Raw genomic sequence first — 23,294 nt, 5'->3', positions numbered from 1 at the left:
CCTTCCTCCCCATCAAAGAGAAGTCTCTTCAGTCAGGAAAGAGGCCCCGGGCAAGGAGTTCACGGGCCTAGGAATGGAAGATAGCTCTCCCTCCGCCCGCTGAGACTGGAATCCAGGGATAGCCGTCAGGGTCCACCAGGAGTCCTGAGAAACGTATTGATTTATGGGTTCAATAAATATTTATTGAGCGCCTGCCATGTGCCCAGTGCTCTCCCAGTGCTGAGATGGGGGAATGAGCAAAACAAAGTACCTGCCCTTTTGGAACTTACATTCCACCCAGGGTAAAGAGGAAACAAGTAAATAAATGTATGGTCAGTGGTGGTCAGTGCTGGGAGTAAAAATAAAGGTAAAGAGATTGTGATAGAATTCTGTGGGAGAGGGCTGCCATTTTAGGTAGAGTGGTCAGGAAGGCCTCTCCGATGAGGGGAGGAGAGAGATGGATGAAAGAGACAATGGCTGCACAGGAATAACATGTTTTGGACAGAAAGAGCAGCCAGTGAAAAGGCCCTGAGGTGGGAGCAGGCTTGATGTGTTTAAGTAAAAGCAAGGAGGCCCATGGATTGGAGGCAGGCATGGGTCCAGTTGAGGTCAGGGCTGGGGAGCAGGCAGGCAGCATCTTTCAGCCACGGGTAGGACTTTGGACTAGATGCTAAGTGTTGGGGGAAGCCATTGACGAACAGGCTTACTTCACAGGAACTTCTGGTATTTGATTTTACCCAAATAGGTAAAGGTAAATTTTGAAAAGAAAACAATTTGACATCCATGCATGGCAAGTTCCAGAACAGGTTTTTAGTTGGGTGACTGTGACTGCTTAGGAAAAGATTAAGCTGCTGTGATCCTTAAACACCAGCCAGACTCCCTCTCCACTCCACCACTGCAACTGGATGGGCCCAGACAGTTTATCTTGATCCAGCAAAGCGTTTGGCAAGACAGAAATGTGAGCTGGATTTAAAACTGAAGAATTTTGATAAAGCTGAAGAAGATCTCTAGAAGGTTGTTCCTTCTACAAGCTCCATCCCGGTTCTGAGCTGCCTGGTATTGTCATGAGACCCCTGAAAGGAGGCAGGGAAGCTGCTCTCCACCCCGCAGGTGGCTGCTGGCTGTGAGGGAGCCCCAGCACAATGGGGGACTGAAGCCCATTCAAGGCAGCCTTGACAGATTGTAAAGTTGGGTGGAAACCAACAAGATGAAACTCACCAGGGACGAATGCTAAATCCTGTGTTGAGGCTGTGAAAAATTGGTTATATAAGAAGACTGGGAAATCTGGTTAGATGGAAATTTCTGAGAAAGAGGGAGGAAGGGGGAGAGGGAGAGACAAAAGGAGGGAAACAAAAAAAGAAAAAGAAAAAGAAAAAAGGAAAGAAGAGAAGGGAGAGAAGGAAGGAAGGAAGGAAGGAAGGAAGGAAGGAAGGAAGGAAGGAAGGAACAAGGAAGGGAGGAAGGGAGGGAGGAGGGAGGGAAAAAGAATCTGGTATCACAAACTCATAACAAGGTTCTTTAAGTCAGAGGATCAACTAGGAGACCCAATGAGGAGAGAATCCTGTTGTCCTCTGGGGGACAATGTCCTTGCTCTAAGTATCCAATCCCTTTTGGGACACCACACTGTGAGAAGGAGAAGGTGAAAATCAGAGAAAACCAAGAGAGGGATACCAGATTAGTGAGGATTTGGCCACCCAGAAACTACATAATGATGACAACCAGAAGCTGGAAAAAAAGAGAGCTTGGCTGTGAGGCTAGGGAAGGCTTCAAATGTGAGGTTCAAATGTAGCTAAGGAAGAAGGAAAAGACTGCCATACATGAACCAGTGGGACAGATTGGTGATTCCCAGAGAGAAACTGCTTGCACCTCTAGAAGAAATTCCTAAGCATTATGACTGCCCAACGGTGGATCTTATCTGAGTGGAGGTGAGCTTCCACTTCACCCTGGGCCAACAGTAGCACCATTATCGCGCCCCTCGTCAAGCATATGCTAGATCCTTTACATCATTATCTCAATTAATCATAACAACAGCCACACGAGGTAGAGATTATTACAATTCTCACTTTAAAGGAAGGCTGAGGACCAGAGGCGAAGTAACTTGCTCATGGCTCAACAGGCAGAAGCTAGAGACCGGGACTGACTGATTCCCATTGCGTGGGTGTTTGTGCAGGTAGAACTGGGCAGTTTCTACACTTTTTGGAAACACTCGTGACGGTCTCACCTCTTTGAGTGTGTGGTGAGCCTTTCTCCCTCCCAAATTTTGCACCAAATTTCAAGGGCTCTGGACCTCCAAGAACCCGGGTGATTGGACCCTCTTCGTTGCACTCCCTTGCAGCTCTGGGTCTGGGAGCGCGGGGTCGGGGCTGCAGGGTGAGCTGAGGGCGGGCAGGGCGGGCGGGCGGCGTGCGGAGCTGGGCGGTGAGGGGGCGGTGCCCCAGGCCCGCGGGGTGGGGCGCCGCCTGCAGGGGGCGCTGGCGGCGGCTCCGGGCGGAGACAATCGCGCTGAGCGGCCGCCGCAGCCAGAGCGGGAGCCCGAGCGGCGCGGCGCGGCGCAGAGCTGGGGCTGAGCGGGGCCGGCCGAGCGGGGCCGGGCGGGAGCCATGGGCCGCTAGGGCCCCGCCGAGCCCCGCGATGCCGCCGCCGAGTGGCCCCAGCGTCCTCGCGCGGCTGCTGCCGCTGCTGGGGCTGCTGCTCGGCGGCGCCTCCCGGGCTCCCGGCAAGTCGCCGCCGGAGCCCCCCAGCCCGCAGGGTGAGTCTCGGCCAGGAGGGGCAGCGATCGCGGGCCTGCGCCCCCTCCATCGGGCCCCCGCCCGCCAGCCCCCTCTTCGCGGCGCTCGTGAATTGGGGGGGTACTCTGTTCCGTGGGTTTGGGTGGGGGGGAGCCAGGCGACTTCGGGTCGGCGCTTACGGGGGAGAGGAGGAAGGGAGAGGGAGACTGCCAGGGCGGGGGTCTCGGGGAGACACAATGGGGAGAGCGGGGGTCCCCAGGCTCCGCGCCGCCTCCCCCTCTCGCCTTGTTTTTCTCTCTCCTGGTCCGCGAGGCGCTGCTGCCTGAGCCATTGTCTACCGAAGACACCCGCCCAGGGGCGGGCTGGGGCGGGCGCCCGCTCCGCAGCCCCCTGCGGGTTCCTCGCTCCCGACGCGGGCTGGGTGGGGGCGCCAGCATCGGCTGCCACCTTGGACCCGGACGGGGGCTGGGCGCCTGGAGCTGGGTTGGAAGGGGGGAGGGGAGAAGGGGGAGTGGGTGAGGCGGTGGGCGGATTGACTGCTCGAATGGGGTTCTTCGCTCTGGAGCCTGACAGCCCCCGGCCGGCCCCCCAGGTTCAGAATTGGGGGTGTACCAAAGAAACGCTGTCAAACCTTGAGGGGGGAGGGCATGCAGTTTGGGGGGATCTGGAAAAAGGGGTACGCGGTGATTCCCAGCCAAAGCGCATGGCAGGGCTGTGGTGGCGGAGCCATGCTGAGCTGGCTAGCTGGCTGTGGGCTGTGCCGGCTAGGAGGGCAGGTGCCTGGGTTCCCGTCCAGCAGGCCTCCGGCCACTCCTATCCCCAGCCCTCCCCCAGGTCACCCCTCCTCATCTAACCTCTCCATCGCGGTGGAGGAGAGCCTCCCGGCGCCTCACGGGCCCAGGTGGGTGTGTGAGGTAGGGGGTGGGGTGGTCTCCTGCAGCGGGAGAGGGTGGGAGAGCTAGACCATGACTCCCTACCAACGCCTGGGACGCCTGGGTTCTCGGGGCCTCGCCCACTCCAGCCCTGCGCCCACCTTCCAGCCTCATGCCCCACCACCCCAGCTACTGTTCCCTCTATCGCCTCTGGGCCCCGTCCCTGCCCGAAACGGTGCTCTCCATTCCTCATCTCCCCACCAAGGAGCTGACAGGAAAAACGGGGGGTGGGGGGGGGGGGCGTCTGGATGAGGGAAGTGGGGTCCGGATGAAGGCAGGGGGTCGGATTTCCTCCTGGAATGAGGCAGGGCTGAAGCCTGGAGAGGCGGATACTGTATGGAATGCCAAGCTTGAGAAATGGGGAAGGCTCACCTCTGGCCTCAGTCTTCCCTGCTCTCTGCGGGAGGAGAGGAGGGTTTGATGGATAGGAAGGGGCCCTGGCTTCTCAAGAAGCCTCTCCTTCAAGTCCTGTACCCCAGGGGAGGGGGCCCAGGGCATTGGCTGGAATAGAGCCAGGATAGAGGGCTCTCCCAGGCCACTGGCTGAGAGCCCAGGTTGAGGGGAAGCGGGGAGAGAATCTGCTAGGCACCTGCCCACTCCTTCCCACCAATGTCTCCTTCAGGCCCACCCACCCACCCCCGTCGTGTTCCTTGGGCCCCTTCCCCTCATCTGAGGCTCTGGCCCTTGAACCCAAAGCATTCCCTCAAATGACCATATTCCACACTCCTGGGTCCCTTCTTCCCAGCTGCTCCATCCAGCTGCTCCTAGCCGGGGGTAGGGGTGGGGAGTAGCCGAGCCCCTCTGGCTTCTCAGAATTCCTCCTGAGTGGTAGTGGAGGAGGGGCAGGGAGACTGTCAGCTCCTGAGAAAAGCAGAGTAGGAAAGAGTCAAGTGTGTGCACCCACCCTGCCAAGTTGGGCTTTGGCCTGGGAGGGGTGAGGGAGGTGGGTTCAGGAGAACAGCTGGATGGGATGCCAGGGCCAGGCGTGTCGCTGGCCTTGGGGTTGGAAGCCTGAGATAAGACACCTGTCACTGTTGAGTGTCAGGCTCCACCCATGAGTCCCCCTTACCTCCCCATGCCCCGCTGCCCTGAGCTTCCAGGGCACTTGGACTCTCCTAGGTTGGACTCTCCAGCACCTAACCCACTCCCCACCCATCTTCTGGGCCCTGCAATGAGGCCTCTGTACCTTTCGAGGTATGGAAACCTCCTCCCATTATTAGCAGCAAGGTAGGGGTGAGGTATGTTCTTGAGGGAGGGACCTTGCTGAGTGGAGAGAGGTAGATGGTAATACGGATCAGAGAGGCTGCCTGGGGAGTCCATGACGACAACTCCAGGCCTGGTCCCTACAGGGTCACTCTGTCTGAGCTCAGGACACCTGCAGGCCCACCCTGGACAAGCTGTCCTGGGTCCAGGGGCAGAGGTGGCTGGAAAGCAAAAAACTTGGACTTCCCTTCTCAGCCCTCTCCACACCAGTTTCCCTTGGGCCTGGGTCAGCCCCCCCAGAACTCCTTCCCCTTGCCAGGGCCCCAGCTCTCTGCCCATCTCCTGGGAGGAATGAGGGCGTTGCCATGGTGACTGACTTGTAGCTGACCAGTTGGGAGGGGGCAGGCAGTACTTGTGAGGGGGAGGGGTTAGGGAGGCACTTGGTTGGGCTTAGGGCTTGGGGTGAGTCCCTAAATCTGAAAGGAAACAAGCGTGTGCAAAGGATTCTGGGAAGAGAATAAATGAGGGGAATGACCAGCTCCCTAGTGTCCCCTTTCTCAGCTTTTTCTTCAGAACCAAAACTCTGACCCAGCCTCCCTCCCTCCCCTTCTCATTGGCTGAATCTTGGTCTCTCTCCTCTCCATCTGCAGACCCTTGGTCTTCTGCTTAGTCCTCCTTTCTCAGCCCTCATCCCTCTCCCCTCCCTAACACGTGCCCCATAGGGTCCAGTGGTTAAGAATTTGGGTCTAGAGTCATACTTCCAGGTTTGGATCCCAGGTCTCCCGTTAACTGCAGTGCAAGTGTCTAAACTTTGAGCCTCAGCCTCTTAATCTGTAAAATGGACTAAGAACATATTTGATGGAGTCTGATACATCATTGACTGTAAGATGCACCATTATTTCATGTACCAGTAAGAAAAGAAAAAATGCTGCCAATTGTAATTATGACATCATCAATCATAGGCATAATCTGAGTTCAGAAATGTTAAAATGTGGAAAAAGTGCATGTGTTAGCACCCCCTACCTCACAGGCTGGTGTGAGGTTTAAATGAGGGCCCTACCAAGGCCGACTCTTAGGAAACCTTGTCTCACCTGGACCCCAAAGCTGCTTCTAACCCACAGCCCCCTCCTCTGATCTTGGGGCTCCCTCCAGTTCTCTTTCCCCCCCTTCCTCCTCACTCTCCTCACCCCACAGAGATCCTGATCAAGGTGCAGGTGTACGTGAGCGGGGAGCTGGTGCCCTTGGCCCGGGCCTCAGTGGATGTGTTTGGGAACCGGATGCTGCTTGCCGCTGGCACCACGGACTCAGAGGGCGTGGCCATACTGCCCCTCAGCTACCGTTTGGGCACCTGGGTGCTGGTCACTGCTGCTCGCCCTGGCTTTCTCACCAACTCTGTGCCCTGGCGTGTTGACAAGCTGCCCTGTGAGTGCAGGGGCAGGTGGAGGGGGGCTGGGCAGCAGCTGACCCCATCAGCCCCTTCCCAAAATAGTCCCTGGGGGTGGAGGGGGCAGACTTTCCAGCAGCTGCTGCCCGGACTGGGGTACACAGAGGGGGCTGAAGGAAGATGAAGTCACTGGGATTCAGATGGAAGGAGTGCCTGGCCTTGGGGTTTGGGGGGAGCTTTCTCTGGTGCTGACAGGCCACCCCTCCCACAGTGTATGCATCAGTCAGCCTCTACCTGCTTCCCGAGCGGCCGGCCACCCTCATCCTCTATGAGGACCTGGTGCACATCCTCTTGGGCTCTCCTGGTAAGGCTCCTCTTTCCCCCCTACTTCATACCAGCTCCTCTTCCTCCCCCCTCCGACCTGGGTGTAGAGAGCTCCACTCTCCCACAGATTAGCTGGATGCCCTTGAGCAAGTCCCTTAACGTCTCTGAGCCTTAGTTTGTTCCTCTGTAAGATGTGGATATTGATAGTATCTATGTGATCAGATTGAAGTAAGGATTAAATATCATCAAACATGCAAAAAAAAAAAAAAAAACAGCACAGAAGGTGGTCAATAAATGTTTATTATTATTGGGGCTTCTCGTGATTTCTATTCTCCCTCTACTCCTACCATTAGAATCCCCACTCCCTGCCACCTGTTTCACTGGTGGATCTCCATGTACTTCTTGTGCACCTACTGGGTGCTTGGTTATGTTAGAAGGCCACGAGGGGGTCATTCCATAGCTATTGGACAACTGTCAAGTGCAAGGCCTGGAGAAATCCCACAGTGGTACCTGTCTACTCACGGCTTCGGTCTCTGTGCTGCGCCAGGCATTGTGTCTGGTGCTGGGGAACAATGGGAAGAAAGAACCCGCTCCCTGCCTTGTGGAGTTCACAGACAAGTAGGAAGACAAACAGATCCCTGCAAACCCTGAACTAATTACAAAGCAGGTAGAGCAGTGGAGTAGAGGGCAGCCGCCTTTAGTATTGAGACAACTCTACCCTGTGAGTGTAGCAGGGCAAGAGAATTTGGGGACGGGAGCTATGGACCATGTGGCCTTGGGAGTTGAAGGGGGAGCAAGGAGGCGCCCTCACTGGAGAGGAATCCAGATGCAGGGGCAGAAGTGGACAGTGAGGGTGCAGGGAATGCTCTGGTCTGGCTCTGCAGGTGGCGTGCCTGGTGTAAACTGGTTGATCTGGCTCGTACCAGGGAGCCACAGTGGATTTTGGAGACCGAGAACACCCACCCCACCCCCCTCCAATTTATATTCTTAGCTTGTGCCCTTGTTCCCAAGTTACTTGTTGGCGCACCTTCATTTCCCTGGTCCTGAACCAGAGGTTCCTAAAAACTGTCTTTGGAGGTTTGTAAAATGCAAACAAGGGGCATCTGGCTGGCTCAGTCGGTAGAGCAGGCAACTCTCGATCTCGAGGTCGTGAGTTCAAGCCCATGTTGGGTGTGGAGTCTACTTTAAAAAATAATTAAAAAATAACAAAATGCCAAATTATCTCTTTGTTGCCCCTTAGTTTACAGCCCTCCCATGGCTCCCACTGCTTTCAAAGTCAAGCCTCAAGTCCTTCACAAATCTGACTGTGCCCTGTGGGGCCTACATGCCACTCAGTCACCTGGGGTCCCCAGCCAGCACACTGCCCCATGCCTCTGGGCCTTTCTCTTGTCCGTTCTCCTGGAGGTCCCTTTATATCCTATTTCCTGGTGGAGTCTTACCATGCAAGACTCCACAGGACCTACCCCAGCTGGGTGGGCCGAGTGGCCTTTGTACCGTATTTTAATAGCAAGGTATGATGTTCAGGGGCTGAGAAGTTGGGCTGGCACCAGGCTTCCTGGGCTTCAGTTAGGCTCCAGGATTGTGACCTTGGGCAAGTCACTAAACTTCTCCTGCCTCCATTTCTGCATGTATACAACAGGGCTGATAACGAAAGCACCTACTTCAGGGGCTGCTGTACTAATTATAGGGGTTAACACTGATTAGAACAGTGTCCAGTATATCTTAAAGCTTAATAAATGTTAGCGACGACCACACCGTACTGGAATTCTGTTTGTACGCCCCCTCCACCCCAAAACAGGCAGACAGACAGACGCGCGCGCGCGCGCGCGCACACACACACACACACACACACACACACGACCTAAGCTGTGTAATGTAGTAGTCAGTAGCCACATGTGGCTCTTTAAATAGATTAAAAATTCATTAAATTAAAAAAAAATGAAAAATGAATCCAGTTTCTCAGTCACACTAGCCACCTTTCAAGCGCTTAATAGCCCTGTGTCTCTAATGGGGACTGTAATGGGCAGCACAGAGAACATTTCCATCCGTCACAGCAGAAAGTTCTAATGGGTACCAAAATGGACAGTGCTGCACAAGACTGTGAACTTGAAGGCAGGGAATTGCGGACTGTGTTTTATTCAACTTTGTATCTCTAGCACCTAGCACAGTGTTGCCACACAGCAGTCAATAGTAACTGAGGACCTGAACCTCAGCATTTTATGGGTTAATGAGGAAATAGTGTTTCAGAGAGAGCAAGTAACTCGCTCAGGGTCACACAGCCAGGACTAGATTCCAGGTCCGTGTCCTTTTTCCTTTCCAGGTTAACATTCTATGAATGCCCAGTTCTCTCCCCAAGTCACAACCCTCCCTGACCTTCCCAAGTGGCCTGACCCAATAGTTCCCTTCTCCTCGCATACTTGCTTTCTGCTCCTGGTCCCTGGGGAACCTTGTCCCTGGCCAATCCACAGGAGGCCCCCCTCTCCATCCAGGTGCCCGCTCCCAGCCGTGGGTGCAGTTCCAGCGCCGGGCTGCCCGCCTGCCGGTCAGCTCTACCTACAGCCAGCTCTGGGCCTCGCTCACACCCGCCAGCACCCAGCAGGAAATGCGTGCTTTCCCTGCCTTCCTGGGCACCGAGGCCTCCAGCTCAGGTACGCTGGGTGTCAGCATGCAAGGGATGTCCTCCTCCCATCAGGACTCACCCCTCAGCCCTTGTGTCTCCTTCCCCCACCCAGGCAATGGCTCCTGGCTGGAGCTGATGCCGCTGGCTGCTGTCAGCGTGCACCTACTAACAGGCAACGGAACAGAAGTGCCACTCTCAGGCCCCATTCACCTGTCCCTGCCCGTGCCCTCCGAGCCTCGTGCCCTTACTGCGGGCACCAGCATTCCAGCCTGGAGGTTCGACCCCAAGAGTGGTGAGTGCCTCAAGGGGTGCAGCCGCTGGAGTTTGGGGAAAGAAAGTGGGACTTAGCTGGGGCGGGGGGGGGGGGGGGGGGCGGAGGGGGAGTGGCATTGAGTTTCATGAAACTCCCGCCTCTCCAGGGCTGTGGGTACGCAACGGCACTGGTGTGATCCGGAAGGAAGGCCGGCAGCTCTACTGGACCTTCATTTCCCCCCAGCTGGGGTACTGGGCAGCTGCCATGGCTTCCCCCACCACTGGTGAGAGATGGGGGGACAGTGGGGACAGGGGGCAGTGGGGGAAGGGGAGGTTGGGAGCATAGACTCCTGAAAGGCGGGAAGGGCGTCCATGCCTGGAATGCTAAGCCCTTGCCTGGCACAGGACTGGTCACCATCACATCAGGCATCCAGGACATCGGCACCTACCACACCATCTTTCTGCTCACCATCCTGGCAGCGCTGGCCCTGCTGGTGCTCATTCTGCTGTGTCTGCTCATCTACTACTGCCGGTGAGTGCCTCCCAATCCCCCAACCTCCCCTCATCCCATGCGGACAGAAGCCTGCTCTGTGCCTGGTGTTGGGCTGGGCGCTTGAGCCCCAAAGATGCATAAAATACAATTCCAGTCTTCAAGGCACTGACAGGAAAGGACCGCCAATGCACATGCACAGACCTGAGAGACTGGTGGCTGAAGAGACGTGGGGGGGTGGGGGGGAGGAGGCAGGACCCACAGGCCAGGCCCCTCCAAAGGGACGGTGGGCAGCCACTCCCGCCTCAGGCTAGACGTGGCCCTCGTTGGCTTACGTGCTCCCCCCAGGTTCCCACAGCGCCTCCTACAAGCGAAGGACACCCACAGACACCCAAGCTCTTTCCACAGACCTCTCCCCAGGCCCACCTGGGTTCCCCAGCATTTCTCCTGAGTCTCAGGCATTCTCCCCACCCCTCCAACTATATTCAACCCTCGCCTTGCAAATATGGGGTGAGGGAGCAGCTCAGGCCCCCCAACGCTTTCCTGAGGTCCCCCCCCCCCAATACCCTCCAGGAGACGCTGCCTGAAGCCGAGGCAACAGCACCGCAAGCTGCAGCTGTCCGGGCCCTCTGATGGTAACAAACGAGACCAGGCCACCTCGATGTCCCAGCTCCACCTCATTTGTGGGGGACCCTTGGAGCCCGCCTCGTCGGGAGACCCTGAGGCTCCGCCCCCAGGCCCCCTGCACTCGGCCTTCTCCAGCTCTCGGGACTTGGCCGCCTCCCGCGACGACTTCTTCCGCGCCAAGCCGCGCTCCGCCAGCCGCCCGGCCGCCGAGCCTGGGGGTGCCCGCGGGGGCGAGGGCGCGGGGCTCAAGGGCGCCCGCTCCGTCGAGGGTCCCGGCGGGCTGGAGCCAGGCCTAGAGGAGTACCGGCGGGGGGGCTCGGCGACCCCCGCCTTCCTGCAGGAGCCGCCCTCTCCGCCGCCGCCCTTCGAGCACTACCTGGGCCACAAGGGAGCAGCCGAGAGCAAGCCCCCCGACTTCCTCCTGTCGCAGTCGGTGGACCAGCTGGCGCGGCCGCCGTCGCTCAGCCAGGCCGGGCAGCTCATCTTCTGCGGCTCCATCGACCACCTCAAGGACAGCGTCTACCGCAACGTCATGCCCACCCTGGTGATTCCCGCGCACTACGTACGCCTCGGCGGCGAGGCGGGCGCAGCGGGGGCGGGCGACGAGCCAGCCCCGCCCGAGGGCACGGGCCCCGGCCCCGCGCGCCCTTTCCCCCCGCCCGACCCCCAGCGCCCGCTGATGCAGGGCCACTCGAGCGCGGGCGGCGAGGGCGGCGGGGGCGGCGGCGGCGAGGGCTGGGGGGGCGGGCGCTCGGCGCCGGTCAGTGGCTCGGTCACCATCCCGGTGCTGTTCAACGAGTCCACCATGGCGCAGCTCAACGGGGAGCTGCAGGCGCTGACCGAGAAGAAGCTGCTCGAACTGGGCGTGAAGCCTCACCCGCGCGCCTGGTTTGTGTCCCTGGACGGGCGCTCCAACTCGCAAGTGCGCCACTCCTACATCGACCTGCAGGCGGGCGGGGGCGGCCGCAGCACCGACGCCAGCCTGGACTCGGGCGTCGACGTCCACGAGGCGCGGCCTGCGCGCCGGCGGCCCCTGCGCGAGGAGCGGGAGCGGACCCCGTCCGCCGCCCCGCCGCCACCCCCGCCGCCGCCGCCGCCTCCCGCGCCCCCGCGCCTGGCGCTCAGCGAGGACACGGAGCCGAGCAGCAGCGAGAGCCGCACGGGCCTCTGCTCCCCCGAGGACAACTCGCTGACGCCGCTGCTGGACGAAGTGGCGGCGCCCGAGGGCCGGGCGGCCACGGTACCCCGGGGTCGGGGCCGCAGCCGCGGGGACAGTTCCCGCAGCAGCGCCAGCGAGCTGCGGCGCGACTCGCTCACCAGCCCGGAGGACGAGCTGGGGGCGGAGGTGGGCGACGAGGCGGGCGACAAGAAGAGCCCTTGGCAGCGCCGGGAGGAGCGGCCGCTTATGGTGTTCAACGTCAAGTAGCGGCTCCGCCCGGGCCGGCCCCGCCTCCGCCCCCGCCCCTTCCTCCCGGGCCCGCCCCCAGGGTGCGTGCCCCCGGGGCCCGCGGGGGCCCTCGCTCTTAGTCTTCAGTCCCCCTCCTGGAGAGGTGCCCGGGGGCCTGCGGAGCTGTCCAGTGGTATGTACCGGGTAATGTTTCGGGAGGGACCCGTGTCGACCTCCGACCGGGAGGTGGGAGGGGTCCAGACTCCCATTGGGAGGTGCTGGGGAAGGAGGGCTGGGTGGGGGGAAGCAGTGCCTGTATAAACGTGGCTGTACATAGAAAGATCTATTGTGGGAAAGCAGGAGGGGCAACCGGCCTCAGCAGCTAGTGTGAGGGCTGGGAAGGGAGGGGGCCTTCTCTGTGGACCCCAGGGAGGGGAGGGGATGCTGCTTGCTGACTAGCCCACCTCTGGGCTACGAGGTCACAGGGCTGGTGGCGGGGGCGGCTCTGGGGACTAGGGGATAATGTGATGGGATTGCTGTGGGTAACGGCAAATATAAAACTGGTGAGATTAACTCCGTGTGGGTCTTTCTGTGGGGTTGGGGAACGTGGACAGGGGATGGGGGCCCTTGCTCATGGTGGGGCAGGCAGGGTGGCCAAAATCAGACACTATTAAGAAAGTGTACAAACTTTACTGCAGCGCGCGCACACGTACACACACACACACACACACACAGACACACACGCACAAACACACACCTGTGGATAGGGAAGAGCACCTGGCCACAGGGTTCATGGAAACTGGGGGAGGGGATGGCAGCTTGTAACATGGCTTTCGCCACAGCCCTCCTCGAGACAGGGAAGGCCTTAGATTGAGGCCCCACCTCCCATGATGGGCGGGGGACTCAGAATCGGGGAATCGGGAGAATCTGGTGGGGGAGAGGTGCTGGGGAGGCCTGAGCAGTGGGTACTCTCTGAGCAGGGTCCTGAGGGCTGCGGAGTGTCTTCAGTCCTCAGTCTCTCCTCACAGCAGCTGTCTCGGGGCTGGGTCCTTCAAGGGCATGTCCCAGCTCAGGCTCTTCCTGCGCAGACACTTGATTCCCTTGGCCCCACATCGGAAGCCAGCAGGGCAGCAGTGACGCTGATCTGCACAGCAGATTCCCTGGACGGCCAGAGGGGGGAGTCAGACTTGGACACAGCAGGACCCAGCTCCCATGGATCCCCAGCCCCGTGGGGGCAGGAGGGGGCTGGCACTGACCTGGCGATAGGGACAGCAAGCCCAGCCCCCTCGGCTATCTGGGCAGCAGGTCTGGTTATTGTGGCAAAAGTGCCGGGCCCCACATTCCACGTTCCCCACACCCACGTGAGGGCCACGGGCCAGGCGGGCAGCAAGGTGGGCAGAGTCTGCCTCCTTCTCACAGGATCGGGCCTTCACGTTGCAGGTGTACCCAGCCGGACAGCAGTGCTGGCGGTCCTCACAGCACACGGCCTGGGAGGGACAGAGTGGCGTTAAAGGCTCTCCCCCCTCTCCCCAGGAGGGCTCCGCTCCCCGGTCCGAGGCAGGCGGGAGGGCACTCACGTGAGGCAACTGGCAGCAGGCCCAGCCCCCACTCAAGCTTGGGCAGCAGGTCTGCCCCACTGGGCAGCTGGTGTGCTGGTCACAGCCCATGTCTCTGCGGTGAGACAGGGAAGCCCGGCGGGCAGGCATCTTCTCCAATCCAGTCACCACCTTGTTCCCCCTCTGACACTGCCCCCCAGCCAAGCACGTGTAGCCATGGGGGCAGCAGTGCTGGTGGTCTGAGCAGCAGACAGCCTGTAGGGGGGTAAGGGGAGTGGCAGATAAGGATGGTCTAGGAAGCTACTATGTGGGACGGGAAGCCCCCTGCCTACCCGGACTCCCTCTCCTACTCCCAGCTCCTCCGGCTGGGACACAGTCTCACAGAGCTGGTGTGCCACCTGCGGGCCAGACAGGCGACAGAAGAACAAAGCCAACAGGAGTCTACCCGCCCAGGCCAAGACACTGTCCCCCCTCCCCCCCCAAGCTATCCCCCTACCCACACACCTCTGGGGCAGGACAGCAGCCCCACTCCCCAGACGTGAGTCGACAGCAGGTATTGAAGGAGGGGCAGCTAGTGATGTTATCACAAGGGACATCGTTCTCCACGGCTTGGGGTTTCGGCAGGCGGAGGCGGGCCAGGGCCTGCACCATCCAGGGCACCTGCTGGGCCCCCTGTTCACAGGTACCCTTTGCTGTGTCACATTTGAAGCCAGCCGGGCAGCAGTGTACGTGGTCCTCACAGCACACAGCCTAGCGCAGATGGACAGGGGACGGTGGGCACCGGGGCCTAGCCGGCTGCCACCTTCTGCTCAGTCCAGCCCACCCACTACTCCTGGGTACCTGGGCAAAAGGGCAGCAGCCCCAGGCCCCCGACTGTAGGCGGCAGCAGGTGTAGCCGTCTGGGCAGCTCACCTCCATGTCACACTTCACCTCCTGCACTGTGACGAATGCAAGGAGAACAGGTCAGCAGTGGCGCTGGGAACCCTTGGGGTACCCAACCCTTTGCTGGCTCCGTAGCTAGAACCAGATGCCGAGGACGGGGAGTACATTTAGGATCACAGCAGTGATCCCAAGGCAATAGCCAGTGTGGAGGGAGAGGCCTGTACCTGCCCCGTGGCGCCCTGTGGCCATCAGCCCCCCACCCCCGTATCTGTTGCTGGAACGATTTGGTGGAGAGCTCCTGCGCGCATGGTGCAGGCGGAATGGGGTCTGTGGCCAGACTCTGGTACCTGCGTGCGCCGGCAGCTTGGTGAGGAGGTCTGTAGCGTTCTCCTTGGAGAGGCACTTGCTCTGGACCAAGTCACACACAGTGTCCTGGGGACAACAGTGCAGGTGGTCCGAGCAGCAGACGGCCTGGGTGGGGGTGGGAGAAGGTCTTTGTGACGTGGAGTCTCCGTCAGCTCGGGGAGCAGCCAGGAGACAGCGGACGCTGCCTCAGTCTCCCACTAGGGGGTGGCATGCGTCCTGAGCCGCCAGGCTCCCGACAGCCTGCCGGCCGGCCCCACCCCCTGGAGTGCTTAGGTGTCCAGGCCAGGTGGCCGTGGGCACACAGCCCCTCACTCACATTAGGTATTGGGCAGCAGCCATACTTCCCACTGGGCAGCTCACAGCAGGTAGAACCATCAGGGCACTGGGACTGTGCATCGGGGCACAGGACCACTGGAAGGGGAGAGAGGCCTGTGGGCAGCCAAGGCGGTGGGGAACTTCTCCCCAGCTGGGAGCCAGATGAGGCCTTGCCCCACTTCCAGCCCCCAACCCGATGCTCTCCCATCCCCTAACCTGCCCGGTTACTCCTCTGTGCAGGAATCTTCTTTGCCAGGGGGTGGGTCCCTGTGGCCGTGAGGCAGCGGGCATGAGCCAGGTCACAAGAGGTACCATGGGGACAGCAGTGCACCTTGTCTTCGCAGCAAGACGCCTGACAAGAGATGGTTCTGATTCTGTCTTGGCTCCCTCCAGTCCCCTGCTCTGCCCCTACTGCTCCCCGCCGCCCCCCATCCTCCCAAGCCTGTACCTGGGGCATGGGGCAGCATCCCCAGGAGCCATCTAGCATAGTGCAGCACGTGGAGGAGTTGGGGCATTCGAACCGGCCATCAGGGCACTGGATGGCACCCAAGGGGTTGGCATCTGTGGACAGGATGACCCAGGATTCTGCCAACCCAGCCAGTGAAAGCCATTATCCCATCACTGAAGGAGTGGCTGGCACCAGGGCCTGCGGGCGCGGGGGGGGGGGGGGGGAAGGGGGGGCGGGGACTAGGGGGCCGGCACTGGGGCTGGGTGTTCTCCCAGGCACTCCTAACCCACTCTCCTCACAAGCCACTCATTGCTTCAGCAACACGGCACAGGGCAGGGGCATCCACTGCCTGCGTTGGCCTTAAACCAGCCCAGCTTGGCGTCTCTCCACCCTCACAATGCCTGGCCCTGGGCCTGGAGGCTGGCATTGTCTCCTGCCCCTTCCTAGCCTAGTGTGCCCTTCTGTCCAGAGCAAAGGCGTTGCTTAGTACAGATGCCACAGGAATGAGGGCACAAGGTCAGGAATCAGGTCACCCAGATGGCTGGGTTCCTGGGCAGTCCAGCCTCCACAGACCACCCATCTGCCCACCCTCCACCTCCACCCCTGCCGCACCTGGTCTTCGGAAGCAGGACTGCCCGTCAGCGCTGCAGTGGTAGCCCCGTGGGCAGCAGTGGCGGCCGTCACCGCACGACACAGCCTGCGGGACAGAGATGCCTGCATTGGCGAGGACTTTTTACCTGGGGTGAGTGGAGGAAACGTCTGTATGCAGACTTGAGCCCCTCTTTTGGGCTAAGAGCACCCTCACCTCTGGGAATGGGCAGCAGCTGGAGGTCCCCAAGATGGTGAGGAGGCAGGAGTAGCCAGGAGAGCAATGGGCATCTACCTGGCAGGGTCTGCCCAGACGCCTGCTCAGCGCTGTGGGCCCCTTGCCCTGGAAAGTGAGAGGAGGCGATAAACTGAAGGACCCAAGCTCGGCCCCCTCCTCTAGCCAAGCTAAGATGACCCTTTGGGAAATCCCAGGCCGCCAGCTCTCACCTGGGCAGAAGGGCACTCACCAGAACAGGACTGCAGCAGCTATAGCCGACTCCTCCTGGGTCCAGGCAGCAGGCCACAGGGCAGAACTGACCATCTGGGCACTGTGTTCCAGCTACCAGCCCTGCCACTAAGGCCACCCAGCTCACCAAAGTCCACATGGTCTGCCTGCAAAATACCAAGAGGCATCTGGCAACTGGCTTGAGCCCAGGTGACCCTTGATTCTGGGGCCAGTCCAGCCCAGACCAGATACTGCCTGAGCTTCTCCAACAGTTCCTTATCCAGGAGGGAAAAAAAGATGTCGCCCTATATGTGTCCTGTGTATGTGTCACACGTGCACCAGCACACGTACAGCGATGAGCATGAATACTGATGCAGGTACATGTGTCAGCCTGTATCCCCTGGGGCACCCGGGTGGCTCAGTCAGTTGAGTGTCCGACTTTGGCTCAGGTCATGACATTGCAATTTGTGAGCTCGAGCCCTGCGTCGGGCTCCGTGCTGACAGCTCAGAGCCTGGAGCCTGCTTTGGATTCTGTGTCTCCCTCTCTCTCCGCCCCTCCCCCACTCACACTCTGTCTCTCTCAAAAATAAAAACATTAAAAAAACAAAACCTGTGTCCCCCAAACGTGGCCAGATGCCTCAGTCTCTGTGGGTAAGTGTGTAAAGATGTAGGTGTGTGGGGGCTTAGTCGGTAGGGCATACGACTCTTGATCTCAGAGATGCAGGTTCGAGCCCCATGTTGGCTGTAGAGATTACATAAAAAAATAAATAAAGTCTTAGGGAAAAAAAAGATGTAGGCATGTGAAAGGAAAATTTGGGGATCTGATCTGTAGGGACATGGGTCACCTCCAGGGGGTGAGGAGGTGTCAGTAGTCATGGGAAGACTGAGCTGGGGAGCAAAGAGGGAGTCCCCCCTTGAAGAAAAGCAAGGGTTCCACTTCCCCAGCCAGACCCTCCAGATGCCTCCTTGTCTGATGCTGTGGTCACACCTGCGAAGGCCTGTTGGGGGCAAGGGAGGGGTGTCACATGATGACATGGGAAACCAATGAGTTGAGAAAGTTGTGAAACGGGAAGTGTGGTAGCCAGTGTAATGTGAGCTGCCTTCCCCAGAGGCCACACCTGCCCACTGACTGTCTCCACCCCACCCAGGGAAGGGGATGCACAGACTGGGCCACCTGTGTTCTAAGGGGCCACACAACACCACTGGACCCTTTGAGGCTCCTCAAACATACCACTTCCAACCCCTGCCTCTCCCCCTACCCCAAAGCCGAAACTCAGCAGTTTGTGGAGAGGACCCCATGTGCCCACCCAGCTGCAACAGTGGAAAAAAACGATCATCGATCTCTGCGGGGCCTTTCACTTCCTTAATGACTTTTCCCCAAGCTCAGCCAGCCCTGCTAGGTCAATGGGATGGGCCCAGGAGATGTTCCCCTGCCTAGAGGAGCAAAAACAGTAATGTTTGTTGCCCCTCTCGTGCACCAGTTACACTATATTATTTTCTTTCTTCTTTGAAACAACCATCCAAAGTAGTAATTATTTCCTTTACTTTTCAAAGGAGGAAACTGAGGCTCAGAGATGTTTAGTAACATGCCCATGTCATATATCAAGTCATGGAGATGACAGGCTTTGATGGCTCCAAAGCATACTGGACCTGGGTTTGTTTCACAAAGTGGCACCATGGACAGTGCCCAGGAATGGACCCCCCCCCCCCCCAATCCCACCCCCAATCCCAGGAGACTAGAGGCCTGGGGTCCAAGCAGAGGAGGGAGACAAGCATTTTCTGAGCAGGAGGACAAGACAAAACAGAAACGACAAGTGCAGGGGCTGCCTGGATACTGCACTTGAGTGCCAGTCCTAGAATTGCCACCACTGATTGTGAGAGCCTCAAAAGTAGCTTCCTGCCTTTGGGCCTCAGCTTCCCCATGAGTCTGTGAGTGGACACTGCACGCTATGGGTGGCGAGGACTTACACTCGCCCAGTCACTGGCACCCTCTCTCCCTCACCTGGCTTTCCTCGGTGCCCCATTCCCAGTTCAAAGACCATTTCCAGGAGGCCATTGTCTGGCTGATCCTGGACCTTGGCCGCCTTCACCCTCTCACCAACAGCTACAGCTCCCAGGCAAGGCATCCATAGCTGGTCCCACCTGCTTCCTGGGAGTCCAACCTCAACCCCTCATAGGCCGTCCCACTACCCTGGCTTAAGCCAAAAGGGGTGCTGTCTGCACAGATCTCAGATTTATTTACACATACTTTCCGTCCTTGGTATCCTAAGGTTAGGGAATATAGCGAATGCTTCTAGTGAATACAAATGTACAGAGGCGCGTACACACTCAGGATCAGGGCTGGGGGAAGAAGGGGCCTAACTCGTCTCAGTAGGGTTCTGAATGGCAGCCTCTCTCACCCCCAGCCCACAGTAGAGAGGGAGGACAGGAGCCTGCCTCTTCAAACCCCCAGCTCTGCCATCTTCCACTAGGTGGCAGCCCCCAACTCCGAGCGTCAGGAGAGAGATTCCCAAAAGGTGAGGGAACCCAACTGCGAGCGAGCAGGAAAAGTGGCCGAGAGAGGCGGAAGTTAGCTGGTTCCACCCCGCTCCAGAGGAAGTAAGGGAGAGTCAGACACAACCCAGGGGTTCGGTCACCATTCCCAAGTCCATGCTATCTTTGAAGGAACCAGGGTCTCCAGCCCACTCGCAGCCCTCTGAGCTCCCGGAACAGGGGCCGACGCCTCTCTCATTCCCAGGCGCCCAGGGGCCACCCACCAACACCACCACCAGCACCGGGACGCGGCCGGAGCCGGCTCAAGAATAGGGTGGCCCCAGCTTTGGGGGAAAGGGCTGCAGCTCCCGAGGATGCTGGAGAGGGAGAGAGCCCCATTCTCACGGGGGTCACTGCAGTCACTGCTTACTCCCACCCCCTAAAACTGTCTCCAGTGCATCGGAAATCCCCAAAGGAGTTTCTCTAAGCCAGTCTTCTCTTGCCTCCCGGCTGAAACTCTGGAGGAATCCCAAGCCTCTCGTCCGCTTGGCCGAACCTCTGGGAAGAAGCAAGCGAGAGATCTGCGCGGCCGCCCTCCTTACCTGCGACTCGCTCCGCGCTCTCTGGGTAGCCGCGGCCGGGAAGCTCCCGGACTAGGGCCTGGCAGCGCGATGGCCCGCCCACCTCAATTTCCATTGGCCAGGTGTCCTGAATGTCGGGCTTCTACTGGCTATTGGTCGATGTAGAGGCGGGGCCAGCCTGGAAAGCTGTGCTGCTTTCTTACTCAATTCTCTTTCCCCCCTCCCTACGTCTCTCTTCCCACCCTCCCCCACTTTTTGCGGGATCATGTGATTGGACAATCATGTGACGTCGGGGCCCGGCTCGGCAGGGTTACGGGCGCCTGGTAGAGTTTGCCCCAAGGTAGGACAGTGCTTGTCTGAAGACATTGACCAACAAGGGAGCTACCCCGTACACAGTGCGTTCAAGGACGTTTACGGGATGTCAGCTTCTGGATTAGGGACGTTTGTGCACCTGTTTCTATTCTGTTCAACAAACTCATTAAATGCTGGGCAGCCAGGCCCCAAAGGAGTTGAAAGAGAGTCGGGAGGGCAAGGATAAACAGCTCTCAGTCCCCTTTCTTAGGGCGCTGGCAGCGGGGTGTGAGTGGGTGGAGAAGGTGAGACAGGCTCACGTTAGGTCTAACGTAAAATGCAAAGTCGTGTGCCAGGTGTTGCAGATGTGTGTAGGGAAGAGGTGATAGGCCGGCTCTCGGCAGGAAGGAAAAGATTTAATTCCACCTTAAGGGCACCTTTTTGAGCTGAATCTGGGAGGATTTTAACTGGCAGGTGGGGAGGGGTTGGAGAAGTGCCTAGACGGGGGTGGGGGTGGGGGTGGGGGGAGAGCTTTAGGAAACCAGATGGGAAGAGCAGCCTTGGGCAGGGATTAAATGCCAAGTTCAACGTTGTGGGCTCGAGATGCTGTTGGGTGCCTGGCACAAGGCTGGGCTGGGGGTGGGTGCATAGTAGAAATGGAGTCCTTGTTTGAGTCAGCCCTGCCTTCCAGGAACTGACATGGCCCGTGAGGAGAGAAGTGTACCACACGGAACAGATTAGCCAGCAAAAAAAGCCAGGCGCCCAGTGCCAAAGGACCTGGCTCAGGCCGAGGCGGTTGATAGATGCACCAGGGGAGAGGAGAGGCCCAGAGAAAGCCTCGTTCCAGGCCTGGGAGGAAGGGCCATATTTGGTTATACAGAGTGGGGCACTGCAGGGTAAACAGCTTGAGCTGAGTGCGAGGCAGGGAGAGGGGACAAACAGCCCAACTTAGGGGTGGTGGCAGTCTGCAGTGGGGGAGTGGCAGGGTGGAGGGATTGTGTAGCAGCGGTGCTCAGCCTGGGGCTAGAGGTCTGGGGAACGATGGAGGCTCCTGCTGAGAATCAAGACTACTCTTTGCCTGCTCGTGGCCTTTGTGCAGTTTCCTCCCTGTATATCCTGAGGCAAAGGAGTATAGCTCACGCTTCCATTAACAAAGCGCGTGCACGCACACTTTTCATGAAATGTTAGGCTACTCAATAAATGAGCCTCTTAATCACAACTACACAGACCCATGTAAAAAATAAACGCGGGAGGAAAAAAAATAGAGTGATTGAAACGAGTCTCACGAAAAATATCCTTAAAGGAGTGATTTGCACACCAGGGACATTTGGCAGTGTGCGGAGATATTCTGGGTTGTTACAACAAGGGGGAGGTGCTCCTGGCATCTGGTAGGCGGAGGCCAGGGATGCTGCTAAACATCTTCTTTTTTTTTTTTTTTTTTTTTTAACGTTTATTTATTTTTGAGACAGAGAGAGACAGAGCACGAATGGGGGAGGGGCAGAGAGAGAGGGAGACACAGAATCGGAAGCAGGCTCCAGGCTCTGAGCCATCAACCCAGAGCCCAACACGGGGCTCGAACTCACGGACCGCGAGATCGTGACCTGAGCTGAAGTCGGACGCTTAACCGACTGAGCCACCCAGGCGCCCCTAAACATCTTCTAATGCAAAGGACGACACCCATCACAAAGATTATTCTGCCTGAAATATTAGTAGTGTTGAGGTTGAGAAGCCCTCTCAAAAGGATCATAAACCGTCTCCATGAAAGAGCTCAAAGTTTCCTTCACACAGCTTCTTTTGTCTTATTTTATATATGTATATGTATACATATATACACATACACATACACAAACACATACGTGGGGCTCTACAGCACCCTAAGATCAAGAGTTTCATGCTCTACCAACTAAGCCAGCCAGGTGCCCCACTTATTTCATATATTTTTAATAAATGTTACCCGACTTCCCAGAAACAGTAGATGAGAGAAATACCAGGGGATGTGTGCACGGAAGTTTCTAGAAGGAGTCACTTGGAGTTGAGCATGGATTAAAAGCATTCAACAGAAACAAAATGCAAAAGACAGACTGAAGGACTTAGAAGCTTAACATCCTGGAGACACTGGGTGTAGGGGCAAACGGTCCTGGATAAGTCGGTGCGCCCTGTGGGTATCAGTCTCAAAGGACAAGGTAATTAACAATCAACGTATGAGTCCAAGCTTTAGAAAAATCTGAATCACATGCAGTTATTTTGATTACTATGGCAAAGAAATGTGAAATATATTTACTATAAGCAAAATGCATTTACTTGTTAAAATGGATGCAGTGAAACCCCACTTCAGTGGATAGGGTACAGTTCCCCCCAAAACCGCAGAACATTTTTCACATTCTTCAAGAAATACTCCAGTGTCTTTGAGCCCTCCAATTTAGGAATCTCTCTCCCTCTGCTTTTTGCTTTTAAGGAGGGTGCATCATTTTTGAACAGGGAAGACTGAAAAGAAGCAACTGAAAAGAAACCTCCAGAGTCACAAAGACATATGACATCAAAGGGTCCATCCCCATTTGTCCCATTCCCTGAGCCCTCCCAGGCCCCTTTGGCCAGACTTTGTGATTTTTAATTTTGATAAAATCAATTGAGGGGCGCCTGGGTGGCTCAGTCGGTTAAGCGTCCGACTTCAGCTCAGGTCACGATCTCGCGGTCCGTGAGTTCGAGCCCCGCGTCGGGCTCTGGGTTGATGGCTCAGAGCCTGGAGCCTGCTTCCGATTCTGTGTCTCCCTCTCTCTCTGACCCTCCCCCGTTCGTGCTCTGTCTCTCTCTGTCTCAAAAATAAATAAACTTAAAAAAAATAAAATCAATTGACTGTAAATGCGAGGGTTTATTTGTGGACTCTCAATTCTATTCCATTGATCTATACATCTGACCTCATGCCAATACCACACTGTCTTGATTACTACTGTTTTGTAGTAAGTTTTGAAATTGGAAGAAGCGGGCGTCTTCCAGCTTCTTTTTCAAAATTGTTTTGGCTATTCTGGGTCCCTCAAATTTCTATGTGAATTTTAGAATCTGTTTCTGTTCTGACAGCTGAGATTTTGATAGGCAATGCGCTGAATCTATAGGTCAATTTGGGCTGCATTGCCAACATAATATTTACTAAGTCTTCCTATTCATGAACATGGGATGGCTTTACATTCCCACTATAGATGCTACATAGTTTACTTAACCAGTCTCATTTAAGGGACCTTTGTGCGTTTCCATTTTTTTTGCAGTTACAAATAATTATGCAATAAATATGTGTGAACATGTTTCCGAGTGCTCGAATGGAGGTTGAATCCCTAAAAGTAATATTGCTAGGTAAAGGATGTGCACATTTGAAATGTTGCTGCCAGATTGCTTTCTTTTCCAGTTTACACTCCCAGTCACACTATTTGA

The 23,294-nt window shown here is 57.5% G+C and overlaps 2 protein-coding genes across 6 annotated transcripts; one reads left to right on the top strand and one right to left on the bottom strand.

The window, feature by feature from the left end:
• Nucleotides 1–2,610: 2,610 nt before the first annotated feature.
• On the top strand, nucleotides 2,611–11,994 carry FAM171A2 (family with sequence similarity 171 member A2). Its single transcript, XM_042966903.1, has 8 exons — nucleotides 2,611–2,728; nucleotides 6,038–6,265; nucleotides 6,499–6,591; nucleotides 9,041–9,199; nucleotides 9,284–9,463; nucleotides 9,591–9,707; nucleotides 9,829–9,955; nucleotides 10,487–11,994. Exons 1-8 carry the CDS (start codon nucleotides 2,611–2,613, stop codon nucleotides 11,964–11,966), a joined length of 2,502 nt encoding a protein of 833 aa, XP_042822837.1. The 3' UTR covers nucleotides 11,967–11,994.
• A 603-nt stretch (nucleotides 11,995–12,597) lies between these two features.
• GRN (granulin precursor) lies at nucleotides 12,598–19,667 on the bottom strand. 5 transcript variants are annotated; one of them, XM_042966905.1, is made up of 13 exons: nucleotides 19,602–19,667; nucleotides 16,530–16,694; nucleotides 16,300–16,450; nucleotides 16,107–16,191; nucleotides 15,495–15,607; nucleotides 15,263–15,398; nucleotides 15,048–15,160; nucleotides 14,713–14,836; nucleotides 14,324–14,421; nucleotides 13,988–14,233; nucleotides 13,505–13,738; nucleotides 13,184–13,414; nucleotides 12,598–13,087 (listed from the first exon to the last, which is right to left on the bottom strand). In XM_042966905.1, the coding sequence occupies exons 2-13, from the start codon at nucleotides 16,685–16,687 to the stop codon at nucleotides 12,950–12,952; spliced, it is 1,827 nt and encodes a 608-aa protein (XP_042822839.1). In that variant the 5' UTR covers nucleotides 16,688–16,694; nucleotides 19,602–19,667; the 3' UTR covers nucleotides 12,598–12,949. The 5 variants fall into 5 exon arrangements, with proteins under 5 accessions (XP_042822839.1, XP_042822838.1, XP_007093871.2 ...); XM_042966904.1 differs by lacking the exon at nucleotides 19,602–19,667 and having other exon boundaries at nucleotides 15,048–15,142; XM_007093809.3 differs by lacking the exon at nucleotides 19,602–19,667 and having other exon boundaries at nucleotides 16,300–16,425; nucleotides 16,550–16,694.
• Between the last annotated feature and the right edge of the window lie 3,627 nt (nucleotides 19,668–23,294).

The sequence above is a fragment of the Panthera tigris genome, chromosome E1 (genome assembly GCF_018350195.1).
Source record: "Panthera tigris isolate Pti1 chromosome E1, P.tigris_Pti1_mat1.1, whole genome shotgun sequence".
In the NCBI taxonomy this organism is placed as follows: domain Eukaryota; kingdom Metazoa; phylum Chordata; class Mammalia; order Carnivora; family Felidae; genus Panthera; species Panthera tigris.
Note: the sequence above shows the minus strand (reverse complement) of the source record. Positions and strands in the feature narration are given on the sequence as shown.